The following is a 19877-nucleotide window of genomic DNA, read 5'->3' as shown; positions in this document are numbered from 1 at the left end:
CTTAACCAGCACCGGGTTTTTCAATGTGAAAGTAACTGCCAATTAACTAAACCATGGTTCGTTCTCCGAAACAGTGTGTTGGCAATTCTGACGCACGGAAATTACAGGAAATCGATCTGCGCGCCATCTGTTAGTATAGTTTCAAACCGCGTCGACTGGCGCACAGCCTGGCGTTTAAATATAGAACTACAAGCACGCCGCGCTCGAAAGCACGTTATTGCATTTTGAAACGATAGGAACAATGGCTGCGCATCCATTTTGTATGCTTACGAAATAAATTAACGAAAGACAGCACTACAAATTTGGTTTTCTTCTAATAAAGGCCAATTCCACGTGGGGGAAATGATGTTATGAGGCGCAAGCGCAGATACTTTCTTGTAGAAGAAGCGTGAAGAACTCGAAAGTCGAATCATTAATAATACCTCTTTGTTGATACAAACACTACTATTATTATTAATATGTAAATATTGTACATTTGACTGCATGCTTTGTACATCTCTATGCATGTTGTTGAGCGAAAAAACATGATGTTAATAGTAAGCATGCTTTCTAAACTTAAAAAAATATGAAGGTACGAGTAAAAATAATTTTAAAATTTACTCTAATATTTATCCGACGAGATCATTCAACAATAAAGCGTGAATTAAATGCAACATGCGTAATAAATAATTGACAAGAAAAAAATACCCTTGACCAGGACTCGAACTCGTATTACAAAACACAACACGCTCTGAAAGGTGGTGCCGCTAACCACTACACCAAATTACCGATGGGAGATTGTCCCGCCTAGTAGACCGGATATCCTGGCCACAAATTCTCTAACACAACCTTACGAAGCGAATTCTAGCAACTAGGCTGTTTAATTTCCATATTTGCATGGACGTTGGTAAGCTCTGCCAAACAAAACAAGTCTTTTTCTATACCAATTTAAAAATTTTATGAATCATATCTTGTTTAATCTGACAGTGAAGTTGCGAGTGTGGAACTTCGATAGCTGCACGAGGCTTCCATGTTGCCTCGCAACTTCCAGTTAGGCTGGTAACTGCAAGAAGAAGCACCAGTAAAGATAATCGCCACCAGAGTTCCAGTTACGAGCTAACTGTACATTGAAAAACAGAAATTTTCACTAACTTCCAGTTACGTGCTAACATGAACCTTAACTGAACATTGAAAAAACGGCCCTAAAAAGAGAAGAAGAAAGTGGCAGTCGACCTCCGTGGTGAAGGGCTTAGCACAGCACACCACGACGCCAGAGGTCCCAGGTTCCATTCCCGGGTAAGACATGGATATTTTTGTTAGTCCTGAATGTGAAAAATAGAGAACCGAATAAAAACTGATATAGGCTATGTGCTCAAAATAAATATAAATAAATAAATAAAATCAATGTGCTTAGGAGAGTTTTTTAAGAAGTTGTCAGCGCAGCGCGATATGACGCCAGGTGTCCATTTTTCGATTGATTGATTTGGTTTATTTTACCTCGCTTTTCTGCCACTTTTTTTAGCTAAACGCGAAGAAGAGGATGGGTGATGATATGATGAATCTGATGAAGAGACACTCACAAAGAACACCCATGCCCAAGACGGAATTCCAACCCATGGCCTCTCGCTTCGTAGTGCGTTGTGATCACCACTCTACCACGGAGGTCGATTCCAGGATAAAACATGGATGTTTGTGTTTGGATGTCCTGACAAAAAAAGTAGAGAATTAAGTCAAATTGATAGGAAGAGATAAGCAAGAGAATGACGCAGGCAAACTGCCGTTTAGGGGTGTTTCTAAAAAAAGTTGTTAGCACAGTGCACTATGTGATCAAGGGTTCCAGTTTCGAATCCCGACCTGGGCATCAGCCACGTATCCAAGGTGGGGCTTAGGGGGTCGATCCTCCAAAAAAGTTTTCGGTTTACACTAGATAAAATGAGGTGTTTGGTTAGTAGTAGTATTTGTGGTACGGACAGCGCAGGAAAGGAAGAGCTCCCCTCAAGCAGGTTTGGCTATACTTAAAACAAGCTCAACATGAGCATATGAGCTTTTTGCTCTAGTGTGGAACCCTGCCTAATCCAAGATTTTTGTAAAAATGCCCTCGGGAATTTTTTGTGAAAGGAAGAGCTCCCTCAGATTGATTTGTCTATACTTAAAACTATGCCAAGTTCTCTTATCATCTTATTGTTTATAGTATGTTTTTTTGTCAAAATCTCAGGAATCTTGAATTGATATTTATTGAGTTTTAAGACCCAGTAGAGTGTGGTGCATGGTTTTTATTGCCTTGTAATCAGGAGGTTTTTGGGTTTGAGTCCTCATAAAATATGAAGCCTCCCCTGATGGCAAAATGTTAATATTGTTGTTTTGTAAATAAGGGGCTCCGGGTTCGAGTCCTGATAGATTGAAATACATGTGGCATTCTACGCGTGAGATTTTGAGAATAATTACTGCTAGTTGATGGCCCCCAGATCTGAAACCTGGTAAAAAGTGTAGTACAACAGCATAAAAGAACAAAATTATTTTATATTGGGGATCACCAGATCATTTGCTTGGGGTAAGCAATTATAGCTCGGAAATGCATGAATCTATCAAAAGACTAATGTTTTGCCTCCATGTCTTGCCGGCACGCAAGAGATAAAATCTACACAGCTAAAAGGGGGCATTAATAATATTTCTGTGTGATACACTGAAGGGGCCATTAATCTTTCTGTGCGACATGTAAAAATGTAACAAAGATCATTGAGATAGAGATACACATTTTCTGTGCAACATGTACACTGAAGGGGCCATTAATCTTTCTGTGCGACATGTAAAAATGTAACAAAGATTATTGAGATAGAGATACATATTTTCTGACACAGTGCTAATGAACTGTCTTGCCTGCTGAAAGCAATTCTAGTTTTGTATTATTCTGATAATAAAAGCATAGCCAAGACTTAGAAAATATTATGACAGAAACAAAATCCAATTTTGTCTGTATAAGGGTCTCAGAACCCAGTAAAATGTGGATATATTCTATATGGAGAAGTGCTAATATTGCGGCTTTGTAATCAGGGGCTCTGGGTTCGAGTCCTGATAAGATTGAAATACATACAACTGCCCACACATAAGATATTAACTGCTAGCTGATATACAGTTGAGGTTTGTGTGTTGTTGTACAACAGGATAATAGAGCAAATATCTTCTAGAATTGCTCCGTGACTCTCTCATTTCTTACATCATAAACATATGATTTTTCTCCTATGAGAATAACACTACATATGGTGTCATCAGGTAATGCCTCATGGAATTCACAGATAATTTTAATGTTTGTTCTGTCATTCACCACAACTTGTTTCCTTTTTGAAGTGTTGATGACAAACATGGGTCTCTGTGCTTTGAATTCATCTGGAGTGTAATACATGTCAGTATTGCCAGTAGTGACACGTTTGAAGGAAGAAAATGCCTCATATAATTTGAGGAAATCATCCTTGGACATGTCTAAATTGTAATTTTCTCTAGGAAATACCTCATTTCTGCCATTTTTAAGATATATGTTCTTGATGTTGCAGCTATCAAATTTACTTGAATTTTTTTCCTGATTATTGTGTCTTCCAGTCTGAAACAGAACCACCACAAAATCCGGCATGTCGTATTGAATACTGGAGAATGAATTTGTAGCATCAAACTCATAATAGGTACCAGATGCGGGCTTCTGTACAGATTGATATGTATAAAATTGCAGAGGAACCTGTGGATTTTTTATTATATCTGCTTTGTATTTAAGAGCATAACTGGCTTCATATTCAACAACAGGGATTCTTAACTCCATAGTCTGAATAATGCATTTGCCCTCATCAGGTAGGGTATTGGGCAGAGCTTCCCCTGTAGAGTTTAATGTACTGTACCTCATCAAAGCATTATTATCATTGGCAGCTCTTCTAAATGTGATTCTTAACCCACCCTTCCACATAATGTCTTTGTAATCTGAGAAGAATCCTGGCAACAGGCGCATGGGGAACAGCACAGTGTGGTTTTTAGATAATATTTTCTCACCAGCTTCAAATCCACCGATTCTGTAGTAAGAAGCCTCGGTTTTGGATAATTTTAGTGTGGCCAAAGCTGTGGAGGTAATGCCGGGATAATCTATTCTGTTTATAACAACGCCATGCTTTCTGATCTCAATTTCAGAGAACAGATGCGGCACAAAATTGTCTACAAGTCTTATATTTGTATTTGCCGGATAATCGGTACCATCGAGCTTTACAACATCAAATTTGATGTATAGATCTGCTCTGTGAGGGTGTATAAAGCCATCCCCTACATCAAGATCAACCTCAATTTCTGTGTTGGGTTGATTTAAATTTGCAAATGTCCTCCTGTTTGGGGGGAATGATTGTAGCTCATAACTCTCAATATTTTCCATTGTATGTATTTTTATTTAAATGTTAATCTCTATGATTGCAGTTGTTGTGGCTCCAGCAAAATCAACTAATTCTTCTTTTTCATTAGTGACCATCAATTCAATGTTATCTATTCTATTATGGCACACAGGAAAATATAATGTTGGGGATGGATTGTAGATGATTGGCTCCATGAATTCAGAATTAGGTTTGAATGTTGCAATGATGCCTGTTTGTTTGTGAGTGCCTATGCCATTTGATTTGGTGATCATACCCTCAGCCACATTACAGTGAATATTCAGAGTCTCAATGGCCAAGAATTTGGGTATATTCATAGCAGTGTGTTTGATGCCTGCTTCGAGTTTTGTGTTGTTCTCAAAGCCTAACAGCTCTCCTATAGTACCCAGATCCACTGTTTCTGTGGCAGATACAATTTCTACTCTGTGAGTGACAGAATTTTGAGTTAATACTATACCTCTGGGTAATTGAGCATTTAGAGTGGACAGATTATATTGCCCTGGAGTGATGACAATTTTTTGATCCCCAACTGCAATTGTGTTGTTGTGGTGTGTAATATTAGGGATTAAGTACATGCCATAAAATGCTCTGAGAGCTATTGTTTTGGGATATACAATGTCATCATGCAATTTGAGTTTCAATATTGAATTTTGGCTGGTGAGATGGAATACCCCCATGATGTTTTAAATACCACAAGGCTTTTTGAAAATCTTCAATTGATGGTTTATTTATTTGAGACATATATCTGAGAACAGATAAACACAAATGTCCGCAATTAACATCTTTGAAGTTTTGAACACGGGCATTATTGTAATAAAGATTAGCTGAATTTAGATATTTTATTAAATTTTCAGGAGGAACACCTCCAAATGAATCAAACACAAATGCCTCATTGTTTAAATATTTAAGATAACAAATCCAGTGAGTGCCCTGATTTTTGTACTCATCCAAATTAACAACGCCACACTCTTTGTTGAGTGGTTGTTCTGGCAAAGAATCAGACATGTACACACCTCTAAAATGTTTGATGCCCAGTGGCTTGATTAAAGCTTCAATATCTTGGTTTGTAAGCGGCTCTTGTTTTTTTTAAACTTATTCATGGCTCTCTTAACACCTTTGCCTTGTTTCTCAATGGCCAGGTTATGGCGCCTCTGCTCATCTAATTCTGCCCTATTTTTCTTGGCATCTATTACTGTTTTTGCTATGGCAGCTGATCCCCCGGCCAAGCTCCCAACTGCCCCGAGAGCAGCTAAGATGGCAGGGATGGTAAATATAAATCCCCCCACATGTGATTTTTTTCTTGATTGCTGTAATTTTTTTAATTGGGGGGTACTAAGCAACAATTTCATACCATGCCCCTTTGCAAGACAATAGCTTTTTTTCTTGCGCTGCTTTTTGGTCAAAAGACTGTCAATAGTTTTAAGAGATTTAAGACCTGCATAAGGTATTTGATACATAACACCCTTGGCCTTCATTGTAGGTTTATTATATACATGTTCACAGCCCCCACCCCAGTTTTTGTTTGGTGCTCATAGCTATGGTGGTTCCCAATGCTGCTATTTTTTCACTCAAAGAAGCATCTTTGCTTACAAATCTACCAAATGCAGCCTCTTCTAATTTCTTGTCTGCAACATGTCTCTTGTCAAGATCAGTATGTGTGTTGTATGCTATGTCATGGTCTCTACAAGCAGCATCTAGGGGATTAACACCAGGATCACCTCTGTTTAATCTATGGTCCAATTTTGTGCCTGGACCACAATACTGATAGCCTGGAATGTGCAGTTCAAATGGCAGCTTGTTTATAATGTCATTAACCAACCCCCTACCCTCAGAAATATTCCAAAATTTAGGTGGTAGAGTATTAATAATTTTTATGAGATATCCAATCCCCTTAGTGTCATTCACTATAAAATTAGATAATTTGGTGCTTATCATGTCCATAATTCCAACCTTTTCATTGTAAAAATTGTGGTTGCCAGCATTTTCCTCCCCAGCTATCACCAATAACCTATCTACAAGTTTCCTGACATCATCAACCCATACAAATTCTTTAGGCAGGGTGTTGTATTGTTTGATTCCACTGCCAGTCTTGATCTGTGACCATATGGGCTTGATTAAATTATTGTATTTTGCCCCACTGCTCGACTTAACCCTTTTTTGTGTGGGATCATTGTTCTGGTATAGAGCATCTGATTTTATTAATATTTCTTTGTAATCCTCATAATCCTGATCTGTATAGCTGCCAGGCCTTTTCCTAGTCATCAGTTCCCACAACCCAGGTGTTCCGGGGTACTTAACAAAAGCACCTTTTTCTCCGAGACGAGATTCTGAATATACAATTATATCATCTCCCATAAATGTTACTCTGAAATTGCCAATTCTATGTATGATGCTGCCATCAAGCTCTGTGTCAGCATATAAGCCAAAGACCTCATCTTTATTGTCTTTAGGTGTGGTTAAATATTTTTGAGCAAGAAGACCCAATTCAATAGGATCCTGAGTAGCTTCAATTCTTCGAGGAGGAACAGGACTAGGTGTATGAATACTGGAAAGTGGGGTGAATGGATAATCTAATATGTTCCTGGCAGCTACAGGTACAAGCTCTGTGATCAAATTTTGATTTTGCTCTGTAACAGTTTTGATATTCTTACCTAAATTATTAATAGCATCAATTACAGGCTGTTCTGTTTGTTTGTGTTTTTCATAAATTCCCCGGTTCTCTGATTTCCATCCCTTAAATCTTTTTACAAGATAATCTCTTAACTTAAGATCATCAATTATTGGCCTTTTCATGGTTATTTATTTATGTTTCAATGTCTAGAAAATTGTTGATTTTATTTCTGTATTTTCCAGTATTAGGTGTTCTTGTCATATCAATTGTGACAAACCCATAGCTGTCCTGGTTCCAGCACCCACTGCAAAACTTGGAAAAATCATTGTAGCTCAAGTCCCCACCTACATATTCATCATGTATGTGTTTGAGGTTGGTATGGTCTTGATGAAACACACATATAAAATTGCTGTTGTCTCGGATCAGCTGCTTGGGTATTTTTGAAAAAGTCTGTGCCAGGTAGAAGCAATCAATGTTTTGTGCCGGCCCTGTGTAAAAAAATTTCTAACCTTGTTTTGATTATCCAGTATAATGTCATCAAACACAACAACAGAATTATCGAGACATTCATGAAGTGGCTTAACATCTGGTTCAAAAGTAGCAATATCCAATCCATCATATAGCTTCATCAGCTGCTGATATTTTAATTGTTCCAAGCTCTTAGAGAAGATATACAAGTGCCTGTTTTTCCAGTCTAACCAGTTGGGTGCCAATAAAAAATTATCAACCATTAGTGTAGTTTTACCACAAGCAGATGGCCCAACAATAAGACATCTAATATTTTCAGGCAGCAACTTGCCATTTCTCTTAATCTGCTGTTCAGGTTCTGGCAGCCTTTTTATAACATCCCAGGTGCTCATATTATTATTTTGTTTGCATCGATCCAGCTGTTTTCCGGATGACCTAGCCATTTGACAAGTAACTTGTTGCCTTTTCTGCGGATGATTTTTTCTATGAGATATGTGTCAGGCTGTTTAGTTTTGCTGAGCTCTTGTTCATAGAATCTGCCTTTGAGAATTTCTCCTCGGTGATCTTTTATTATATATGTGTTAAGGGTCCCAGGTTTAACTTGAACCACTGTAAATAATTCTGTACTCCAGTTTCTTGTAAAACCTCTCTTGAATAAGTGCTTATATTTGCTGATTCTTACTTGATCCCCCACCTTGTATTTGGCCTTTCTTGTTGTTGGCTGGTATCTAGGATAATAAACAGTGCTGATCAATTTTTGCTCATCAGGTGAAGTTACTTCAGAGGGTTTCATGTTGATTGTGGAATGGACCGAGTTGTTATATTTATGTAGAAGTTCTGGAAGAATATTAAGCCATTTATAATTACCCTGCAGTGTAAATTGTTTATACATAAGATTTTTTAAGGTTCTGTTGAATCTCTCTACAATTGAGGCTTTGAGATCACTGTAACTCGAGTAATGTTGTATTGCCTGGCTTTTAATAAATTGTTGAAACACTGAATTATAAAATTCTTTGCCATTATCTGTTTGCAAATAGCGCGGTGATCTTCCACTCTGATTGATGATTGTCCTGATGGCTTCTGTAACACATTTTCCAGTCTTGGATTTGAGTGGCACAGCCCAGGCAAATTTTGAAAATGTATCTATTACAGTGAGTAGATACTTGTAGCCCTTGTTGATTTTGTCTAAGTTTTTCAACTGCCCACTTGACAACTCAATCAAGTCGCTCTGCCATAAATCATCTATGCCCTTTGTGACTACTGGCAGTCTCTTATAATTATGTCTGGCTTGTCTGTGTAATTCATCAACAATAATTTTTCTAGACATAATATGTAAACAAGAATATTGCAACTATGGGGTGTTCAGCAGGTGAGACTGCAGGATTTTCTAAATATAATTTGTCTCCTATTTGTATTTTAAATTCCAGAGAGCCATCATCTTCAACATAGGCTGTTTCTAATGTATTGGGATCTGTAAAATCCTCCAATTCCACACTGGTGATTTTCACTTTGTTCTCAGCATTTGTTATTGATAAGGTGGGGTAGTGGTGTGCCTGTGGTTGAAGCCAATATTTAATCTTGATTGGTCTCAGTGTGCCCCCAACAAAAAATTGGTAATAAAATTGTGCAGGGGACAGCATATATATTTTGCCACCTGGTGTAAATGGTGAATCATATTCTTTGTTGGGGATGCTGTACAATTCAAGAATTACTGTATGTTTTGGATTCTCGATTATGCCTGTTATTTCTTTTTCTGCTGTGAGCAATCTGCTTGTTACAGATTCAAGGTGCTCATTGATGGTTCTAACAACATCATCATGGCCTGGCTTGATTTTTATGTCCACAATAAGTTTCTTGTATTGTTGCACAATCTCTTGTAGCTGGGTTGCAAAAACAGACAGGGCATTTGCTTGATTGGATTCCATGGTCCCTAGCTGTTGCTTGATATTAGCTACAATTTGTTGCAAATTTTCAACAATTGCCAATTTTGAATTTTGAGCAGTAAGATCATGGACCTGTCTTCTGATATCCTCAAACAGGGCATGCAATTCATTAATATGTTGATTTGTTGGTAGAGTGGCCACTGTCTGTGTGAGATGTTTGATCTCTGCCTGGATATTCTTGATATCTTCTGATTTCAATATGCGATTCACTGCTCTCTTAATATTTTTAAGTTCCTGTGATGTAGGAAGATTTGATACTGTATTTTGTAAAAATTCAAGTGCCAATTTCACATTATTTAATTCAGAAGCATCAGCCACATTTTGCATAGCATTTTGGAGCAGGGCTATATCTGCCTGAGAGGGTGTGGATTGTTGTAAAATTTCAAGTTTTGTTTGGATATCATCTATCAAGTGATGAAAATGAGATAGTTCAGATTCAGTGTTGAGGTTTTCAAGCTTTGTGATTTGTTGCTGGACACTTACAAGGGTATCTACAATCCCAGGCAATCTGGATTCTAGTACATTTGCCAAATCACTTTGCACTGCTGCTATTGTACCTTCAAGATGGGTTATGGAACTTTGAATTTTTCCAAAATCTTCATATGTTTCAAGTTGCAGCTTAATGTTGGCAACACTCCGAGTTATTGCATTCAAAGCATCAGAAGATGGCAAGTTGTTCATAAAATTTTCAAGTGTCTCAATTTTTTCTTTAACCTCGGCTATGGCATTGTTCAGAGGGTCCAGATTAGGTATTTGGAGTGACTGAATCTGTTCCTTTAGAGTGGAAATCACTAGATCAAAATCTTCTTGTGATTTTATGCTTTTGACAATTGTTTGGAGCTGTGTCTGGACATTATTAATCTGCTCTTCCAATTGTTGTTTCAATTGCTCGGAGTTGGTGGCTTGAGTCTTAAATTTGGCTTGAAGAGCTGCTACAGCTTCTTCCAAACTTTGAAAATTATCTAATGTGGCCAGGCCAGTATATTTCTGAAGCAATAATTTAAGTTCTGAATCAATTTTAAGAAGAGGGTCCATGCATTGTGATTGTAAATTTGTAATTTCTAATTGAAGACTGGCATTGAGTGTGGTTTGTAAAGCTTGTAAATCACTTCTTAATTTCTTGACTCTGACATCAAGCATCAAAATCTCATCACTGTGATCTTCATGTCTTGTATGGCCAAATATATCATTAGGCATTTTTGTTTTAGTGGTTATTTATTATTGAATATCTTATTCTTAATTCTATAAAAAAGGGTATAAGCTTGTCATATGATCCAGGGACTTCAATATATAAGCAGTCACCAGCAGAAACAGTATATACAGTGCCAGAAATCATGTTTGAGTGCTTAATTCTATAAATATTTCTCCCTACTGAAATTTTGACATCACCCTCAGGAGTTGTAATAAATTGCAATTGCCCACCTACAGGTAATTGATAATGATTTAAATTATTGTTAAATATGTACAATGTTTTGCCTGTTTCATCATCAACATCTGTAAGTATGCTGTTCAGATGAATAATTAACAAGCCACTCAGTTTAGACAGCATATCAGAAGAGGGTTGTGGTGTCGGCAGGTCCATAATAGCCTGTTTTTTGAACCCAAATAAGTTCATAGGCATGTTTATTTATTTCAAATCATGCTCTGTGCTTGTGCATTGTTTGCCATTTTTCAAATCACAATGACCCCATGGTAGAGTATGTATGCCACATGACAAAATGCATCTCTTATCATCATGTGGATCCAGAGCCACTTTTCTTACAATATTGCTGGTCAGAAAGTGATCCTCACTCTGAATTCTATTTTCTGATGTTTTGATTGTGGTACATGATTTGAGACAATTTTTATAATCTTCAAATTCGAGCTCTTTTTCAACAGTAACTCTGCCAATGCCCTTGGCCTTTTTGGCAACAGCGCCACTACATGTCTCAAAACTGTACATTTTGGCTCTTAACCCAGCAAATTCCACAATAACATCACCAAGTGTCTCATCTTTTAACTTGCCGGGCACCTTTTTGTTGTGGGGTTGAATATTCAGATGGCCAGGCAATTCACTGGTATCAAAATATTTAAACAATTCAGGCTGTGCAATATCTTGATAAATATCTTCTGTTTGAATATCAAGAACAAAACTATCCGTGTCCATATACATCAATTTTATATTATCACCATAAAAAGGTTTCAACTTATCATAATACAATGTTAACATATGTAATTTGGACCTTTCCAATATCGCAGCCCCTACATAAATAGGTTTATCAAACTTAATCTTTGTTTTTTTCATGTTGAAAAGTGCCATGTGCTCATCATAAATTCTTCTGTAATTGAAATTAGGCTTTGCAACCAATTTTTTGCTCAGGCTGGGGTCAGTAATTATTTTAACATTGGTATGTTTTCTGACATTTTCAATTGTTTTGCCATACACAGAATTGACCATCAATTTAAACAAGCCCTTATCAAATTGACTCTTTGCAGATGTTCGAAGCTCTGTGTTTGTATCAATGTATGGTTTCAACCATCCTGAGTGCCTGAACCTTAAGACTTTGCCAACTTTGGTCACTTGAACACCATGTTTCATCAGGAACTGGAGGTTATTGTAATATATGACATAACCCTGTTTTGGCTCCAGGGTCATCATGAGCTTCTTCTGTTTAGAGCCAGGTGAGCACTGAACCTCGGGAATTGGGGGCAGATCAGAAAATTTGTTGTGCAAATCATCAGGAATTGTCAGATCAACCTCTAAGAAGAGGCCATAGTCACTGTCATCAAAATCCTGAAGATCCTCAATATTGAAATCTTCAACCCATTCAAGCCCTGCATATGGCAGTTTTTGCATCATGGCATGACCATAGAGGTTGTTTGCATCTACATACACTATATAATTTGATGGCCGTGCTGGATCATAATCAGGCATATATTTGTTATTTGCTCTGGCATATCTCTGGGAACATTGCACCATCCCTCCTCTTATACATTTCTCCATAAACAGATACGTATCTTGATCGTGGATCAGATCCAATGGCTTTTTGGTGTTGAAAAACATTGCGGCCCATGCTAGGCCCGGGGCACTGAAAAAATATATTGGATCCAGTTTATAATTTTGCATGGAAGATTTTCTGAATGCCTGCAATATATCAGCTAAGAGGGTGACATCAAGTTTTAAATATGCCATGTGATAATCACCAAATGTCTTGCATTTTAAATTGTTCCACATCAATTGGGCATGGTGATAATCTTCATCAGTGATTCCAGATCCTCTGATTTTGCTGTAAAACTCTTCTTGTGGTGGCAGGGAACACTCATCAAATTTAGAAAAATCTGTAACATAGTCATATGGATATACACCCTTCCGCCTAATTAATTTCAGGTCCTGATTTGGAAACGAGGCACGTGTGATTTTGAATTTATCATCAGGTAATTGAGTGGCCAGTGTAGCCAGGCTAGCCGATAAAATTCTGTAAGAATCAAGAAATCTTATGTGAATAGAAACACCATTAACTTTAATTATCTTGCTAATAGATATATATTTCTCATCATTTTCAGCTAAAATATTTAAATTCTGCTTGTCAAACCCCTCATATCTGATCAGATGATGGAAATCATAATTGGATGCTCCATGGCAAAATATGGGGATAAATCTTGGTCTCTTGATCTTAATATTACAGCTTTTACACAGGGCCTGTTTATATCGACCATCTGTATGAGAATGGTGTTTCACCTTGATATTTGTATCTGAAAATTCACAATCACATACCGGGCATTTTTCTGCATTGTTGAAATCCTCAATCTGTTTCTCTGTTAAAGGCAACATGGGTTTTGATTTTAATAAGATGTTAGATGCTATGTCACGGCACTCATTTTCTATTCTATGTGCAAATATTTTGATGGCATCTGCTCCCATGTATGAATATTCTTTACTAACAACACCATCCTGTACAACCACATAATAAAAGCTGGAAGGTTCATGTAGCTGGTATGGTGTAATTGCAGATTCTTCAGGATCTGGGCTACAGAATGCAAGAGGTTTGAGGTTCGATTCAAAATCACAGACAATATATGCTGGGTGTTCCAACAAGGCTTCAAACTTTTTGAATTTGCAATTTTCACTTGGATTGGGCATCACCATATGAACAGGTTTATGATTGCCACAGTATTTCAGATGCTCCATTAACTTGTTTTTAGCAATTTCTGCACTCTCTTCACAAACACCATTCACCATTTTTCTACCATCAAATACAGTTAAACATCTTCTGCACAACTTGAATATTTTATGAGTTTTGTCTAGTTGTGTTCTCACTAAAGCTTCAAGATTATGTATCAAAATGTAATGATATGTACCATCCCCTTCAATTAAGAGCAGATCAATCGGAACAGCAGATTCATCATCAAATGTACTGATTCTGAGAGGTTCTATCGGGCAATTGCCAGTGGAACAAATAAATACATTAATAGATAATTGTTTGCCATTGATATTCCTGGCCTTTTTTTCAAATTTATCAATATTCTGAACAGACATTGGATATTCTAAACCCTCCATTGCCTCATCAAAATCATGTTCATGTTGCTTGTAATAAGTTATTCTCTGAGGATCCCTTGAAACTGGATACAAAGCAGCTAAAATACACCACAAAAAGCATTTCTGGTCGGTATTTTTTATATTAACCACGGCTCTTTTGTTTTTAATATTGGCAGGTAATGGCAGATATGTAGATCCTTGTAATGGAGTGAATTCAGAAATATTAACATATAACTTGTGTGGAGAGCCGCATAGGCTCCATCCAGACTCTTTTGCCGCAAATTCAGAGTGTTTAATATTCAATTGATCTATCAAACTGCTTATTATTCTGTCTGAATTTGCATTTGAATATACCGGTACAGTTTCTGTTATATGGGGCTGTGTAAATTTTGTGCCATTTGGCTTCTTATATTGTGTATACAATTTGAGGGACAGCTTATAAGAGCCATTTTGTACATTAAGAATTGCCTGCAGATCAGGATTTATATTGTTCAAAAAATTCTCAATACCACATCTTGGCTCTGATACAAAGCGATAATCCCTAAGTTGGGCATTAAAACTGCTATGGATAGGTGCATAGCGTGGCTGCTTTGCCGGTCCAGCATTAACAGGTGCTTCGTGCTTTCTTTTCAGACCAGATGTGGATGGTTGTGCTGATAACTGTACAGAGCAAGTATCTCTATGTTTATATGTGAAATATTCCATGCTGTATTTTCTATTGCATTTGGGGCAAATTATTGTGGGAGTTCTGTATTTGTCTGGGTTACAAATTTTTTGGTGTCTGGCCCAATTAGAGCTAAATATATTTTTATTGCACTGATTGCAATATTTTTGATTCGGCATTTTTGCTGTTGTTTATTATATACAATTTCCTGGGTTTCAATTCAAAACTTTATACTGAATAAAAAATATCAGTTGGGTTCAGCAGTGTGATTTATGTGTGTATGTGTGTGTGTATGTGTGTATGTGTGTTAATATTTTTGGCTTTGGTATTTATATAAAATTTCCTGGGGTTCAATTCAAAACTCCATGCTTATTATGACAGGTTGTAAAGCCAATAGCTTTCAAGTGGAAAAAGAGAATAAATATTCATTCACACTGACCCAGCGCAAATACCTGCACGAACATGCATGTCTTGAATGGTAATAACCTTGTTATGTATTTATTTTTGTATAACAGGCTGGGGCAAATATAAGTTTGACTCTAAATATGAGTGGATTACAACAAATATCAGATTTTATATTGTTCAATATGAATATTTAAACCAAACAGGCCTGTAAGTATGAGCAACACATCTATTCTCCTCAACCACACTCACAATACTGGCTGATGCAATACTCGGGAATTTCTGTAAGTACTGGCGCTGAGGAGAAACATGCAAAACAAAAAATCAATACTACCGTCTCGGGAATTGTACACACTAGCACAGAGGCGAAACATGCAAACATATAATATAAGAAATAAGAGTGTCACGGAGCAATTCTAGAGGGTCTCTGCATATTGCATTGTTTTAATATTGGATATGCAAGTTGAGGCTGGGGTCCAATTAAACTTAAACCTGAAGTAAATATGTGTGTGTGGGTATGGGTTTTAGCTTAATTTCAGGTGTAGCCAAAAAAATAACAATTTTTGACAAGTTTATGGACAAAAATCTGGCTGATGCAATTTTTGTAAGTATAGGCAAATCAATCTGAGGGGAGCACTTCTTTTCTGAAAAATTCCCGAGGGCATTTTTACAAAAATCTTGGATTAGACAGGGTTCCACACTTGAGCAAAAAGCTCATATGGGCATGTTGAGCTTGTTTTAAGTATAGCCAATTCTGCATGAGGGGAGCTCTTCCTTTCCTGCGCTGTCCGTACCACAAATACTACTACTTTGGTTTCTTGTGGTGCGAAATAAGATAATGTGACGATAATTTAAGGAGAGAAATAATTATCGATGCAAGACGGAGAATGTTCTGTAACCCTCTAATTGATAATAGCAATCCAAGTGGGGTACAGAGGGTTTGAGCCCCCTCCGTCCAGGATTTTTTTCAGTTTACATTAGATAAAATTAGGTTTTCGGCTTCTTGAATAATGCGACTATTAAGAAGAGAAATGATTATCGCAGCAAGACGGAGAATGTTCTATAACCTTCTTATTGTTTATAGCACGTATCCAAGGTGGGGATCAGGTGGCTCGAGCCCCATCAGGAAATGTTTCAGTTTACACTACATAAAATTAGGTTTTTGTCTTCTTGAATAATGTGACGATAATTTAAGGAGAGAAATACTTATCAAGGCAAGATTGAGAATGTTCTTTAACCCTGTTGTTGATAATTGATAATATTGCACGTAAACTTTTATTGAGCTTTCAGTGTTGTCGCAGCGAACTTGAGCACTATGTAGAGACTTGTCAGCATTTGAAAGTTGCACAACAAAGGTAGCTCCACACGTAGAGCGATTCGTTGTAATTTCTAATCTCTGGAAGGCTCGAGGGGAATGTTCTTGAATAAGAGGAGTCGAATTACTGGCAATATTTATGAATCGTTTATCTGCGGAACGTTCTAGAATATAATGAGGATACAAATACGCGTTAATTAGAACCATTCCTAAATAGATATTCTTTGACCGAACCTTGGATCCAATGAGAAAAATGGCGTTGTCTCTGACGTCATTTCTTTTTAAGCGTTCAATTCAAGGAATTGTTCATGATTTATTTGATCGTGTACAAAGTGCTTTACTTCAGTCTCCAATACGAAATGATAAAAACTTCTGGTGACTTGATTTTACAAAAAATGTATACGAGATAAAGAGTGGCGTTCCCACTCTTTTAATCATATTGGGAGACGAAACATTAGATGTGTTGGGAACGGAAGGGTTTTCACTGTGCATTAATTGTTTCGCGATCCAGCTGTATTCTAGAAGACTTCCTTTAATTGCTTCGTGCTGATGTGTGACAAGACTGCGGAAGCTGTGACGGACAATTTTGAACACTTGCGAGATGCTTAGGCCTGAATATGAACAATTTGGTGGGTCTCGGCTTTTATAAGAGCTGCAAACATGGGAGAACAAGAGATGTTCAGTCTCGAATCACAGAGAAATATTCGAGAACTGTCTGCGTCCAGTTCGCAGCCCACAGTTTGAATCTCGCATTATCGAGTGGATTGCCCATCCCCGTGCATGTGTAACAGCTTCGTAAAAACACTTCTGGTACACAGATGGTTTGATGCCTGATGAGAAGAAATGGACAAACATACATACTCATATGATTCCGGCACACAATGTTAATGCATGGAAAGAGAGTAGTCGAGTAGTAAAAAATGTCCGGATTTCACGTTCTGATTAAAATGGCAGCCTTAAACAGTTGCTCCCCATATTTTTGCCTCCACACTATGGCCTCTTAATGCTAAGCCTTGTCTCTACCAAGAGAAAGTAACCTTTCCTTGCAACCTCCCCCCTCCGTTTTGGAACCATATTGCCACACTGGCCTTAAGCATACAATTGTCAGGTTCTTATCTATACCCCTTTAAAGAAAAGATGTTCAGCCCCCCCCGAAAGGAATTCCTGGATACGTGCCTGCTGGGCATGGATGTTCTTTGTGAATGTCCCTTCATCAATTTCATCATATCGTCACTCATTCTCACCGTCGCGATTAGTCAAAGTAGCTGAAAAGCGACGCTAACAGAGGCACGGCGTGCATGTAACCGGTGTTACCGCAGGTAACAGCAAAATGTAAAGAAATTAAAAAGTTGTTTTTTTCTCAATAAAATAACAACATTGTTAAATAAGTTAACCGACAGCGTTGCAGTTGAGTGTATATTGCAGACGACATTTTTTCTGCAGCCGACAAAAGTGAAGAGACAGGCCGTTCCGCTACCCTCAAGAGGCAACAGGAGGAAAGGGCGCCAATGCAAGGGAACAGCGGAGCAAGACTTGGGAGGCAAGTGTGCTAGGGGGTTATTCACATGCCTGTTTACGGACCCTGTTGCCGCTGCGGCCTACCGGATCAGCAAGTGTTGTCACATTGGATTTCCAGAAAAGAGCTAAATCCCGCCTAAAACGAGGATACTCTGAAGCAACAAGAGCTAGACTGAAAAGCCAAAGCTGGATTTAACTACAACTGAGACCGTTTACGTAATAGACAAATAGATAAGTACTTGATGCGATTCGTGATTTGAACAAACCTTGCTCCAAAAAACTAAGTTGGCAACAGTAGAACGTACATCTGGACTTCCCTTCCACAGCTGGAGGAGGGGAATTCTGTCGTCTGCTTACCGCAGAAACGTCAAACTGACCTGAATGTGTGGTTCTTCTTCCCCTTTCCACCTCTTTGCAAAGAAACAGGGATGGTTCACATGGCTCGACCACTATTCACTGGATTTTCGCGGTAACTCTCTCATGAGTGATTGTGGCTAAATAAATCATCGAGCGGATTGAGAAAAACAAAACGAAATGAGCGAAAATCCAGACCAAAGGCATGTTTTTGGAGGGGGGCAGGGTGGAGATGATAAATTCTGATGACCGGTAACACTTTTGAAAAAGTCACGCTACGCCACTGGACGCTAAATATAAAAAATCAAATCATAGCCTTACAATACAGTTTATACTTTGTCATTCATTCAATAATCAGTGCAATTTTACGATATTATTACATATAAAATGATGTAGGATATTCAAAATGACTAAAGTTAAAACAAAGTAAGTTAACCAGGAAAGCGTTCAAAATATTGTAATCTATCTTCTCTTGCACTGTTCAATATACAGTGTATTCATGCATCATTTAGGTATTTAAGTCAACTTTATGCAAAGATAAGTTAATTGCAACTGGACATACAGTTTAGAGTGGGATCCAAACCACGGGACCCGGGACCCATGGATTACAAGGGGACTACGCCACTCTAAAAATGTGGACTATTTAAAAGTTGCATACCTCTTAAAAACACTATACCTTGTGCTCCACGTTGTGCGTCTTTTGATCTCATGTTTGTTCAGAATTAACAGTAAAGCCCTCTGGAGTATTGAACCAAACTTTCTTCTCGAATCATCAGACGATGCAGTTTCAAATTGATGCAAGTCCCTTAGCCATGTCAAGTCTATCTCCTCCTCTTCTCCGTACTTAGTATGAAACGTTGATTCGTGGAAATTATCTCTTGCACTGTCAAAGCAACATATCCTGTCCCAACGTTTTACACAGGTTTGCAACACCTCAGGATACAACTCTTTCACTGGAGAAGAGAGAATGTTGAAAAGAGGGATCGTCTGGTTATCCATAACTTCGGAAAAGTTATGAACATACACACTTTTACCGTATTCACCTTCAGTTAAACACGCACTGACACCTGGAGCAAGTTTTGATAATGGAATCACTTGCATTATTGAATCCATAGATTTGTTGCAGTTTCTGCACTTAAATATTTCTTCGGTATCATTGACACTAATACACAAACCTGAAACTCTAATCATGAAGAAAAGAGAATCGTAAAAGTTCATAAAATATACAGCCAGCAGGATTGAAAAAATGTCACAAATCATATCTTCCATTAAAATTTGTTTTCGTAAAATTGAAAGCTATGTATAGTCACATTGAGAGTTTTTCATTTGGCTGTTTTTGCCCAGCTTACAAAAAAATTAAAGTTATCATTATTCATCATCAGTATATACTGCCTGTTTATGCCGAGCATACATTGAGAATACATAAACATTTACATTTACACGTTAGTTACAAAATTCAACGCAGGATTCAAGCACTATACATCAGCTACTAATGATAGCTTATATTCACATATTGATCACGTATATAGGCTACATCCAATTTTAAAAATCATTATATTTTCCTTTTTTACATTTAATAATTAGTTTGTCTCAGAGATACAAGTATGATGTACTCAATACCAATATCTGGTGTGTACAACAATGAACCAACATTTATTGGAAAACTATATTAATTTCTGACAATGATTTATATAAAATTTATCGTTTCTC

At 37.5% G+C, this 19877-nt stretch overlaps 1 protein-coding gene across 3 annotated transcripts in view; it reads right to left on the bottom strand.

The window, feature by feature from the left end:
* Nucleotides 1-19423, bottom strand: part of LOC145984649 (unextended protein-like) — a 53283-nt gene extending 33860 nt beyond the window's left edge. For 2 of the 3 annotated variants that reach the window (XM_083118220.1, XM_083118221.1), the window contains exon 1: nt 18826-19423. In XM_083118220.1, the coding sequence (XP_082974346.1) occupies nt 18826-19385 (560 nt within the window). In that variant the 5' untranslated portion in view covers nt 19386-19423. The remainder of the gene's footprint in view (nt 1-18825) is intronic. The other variant, XM_083118222.1, reaches the window with a different exon arrangement.
* Nucleotides 19424-19877: the final 454 nt, after the last annotated feature.

Source organism: Lepisma saccharinum, chromosome 1 (genome assembly GCF_977018435.1).
Source record: "Lepisma saccharinum chromosome 1, izLepSacc3.1, whole genome shotgun sequence".
NCBI lineage: Eukaryota > Metazoa > Arthropoda > Insecta > Zygentoma > Lepismatidae > Lepisma > Lepisma saccharinum.
Note: the sequence above shows the minus strand (reverse complement) of the source record. Positions and strands in the feature narration are given on the sequence as shown.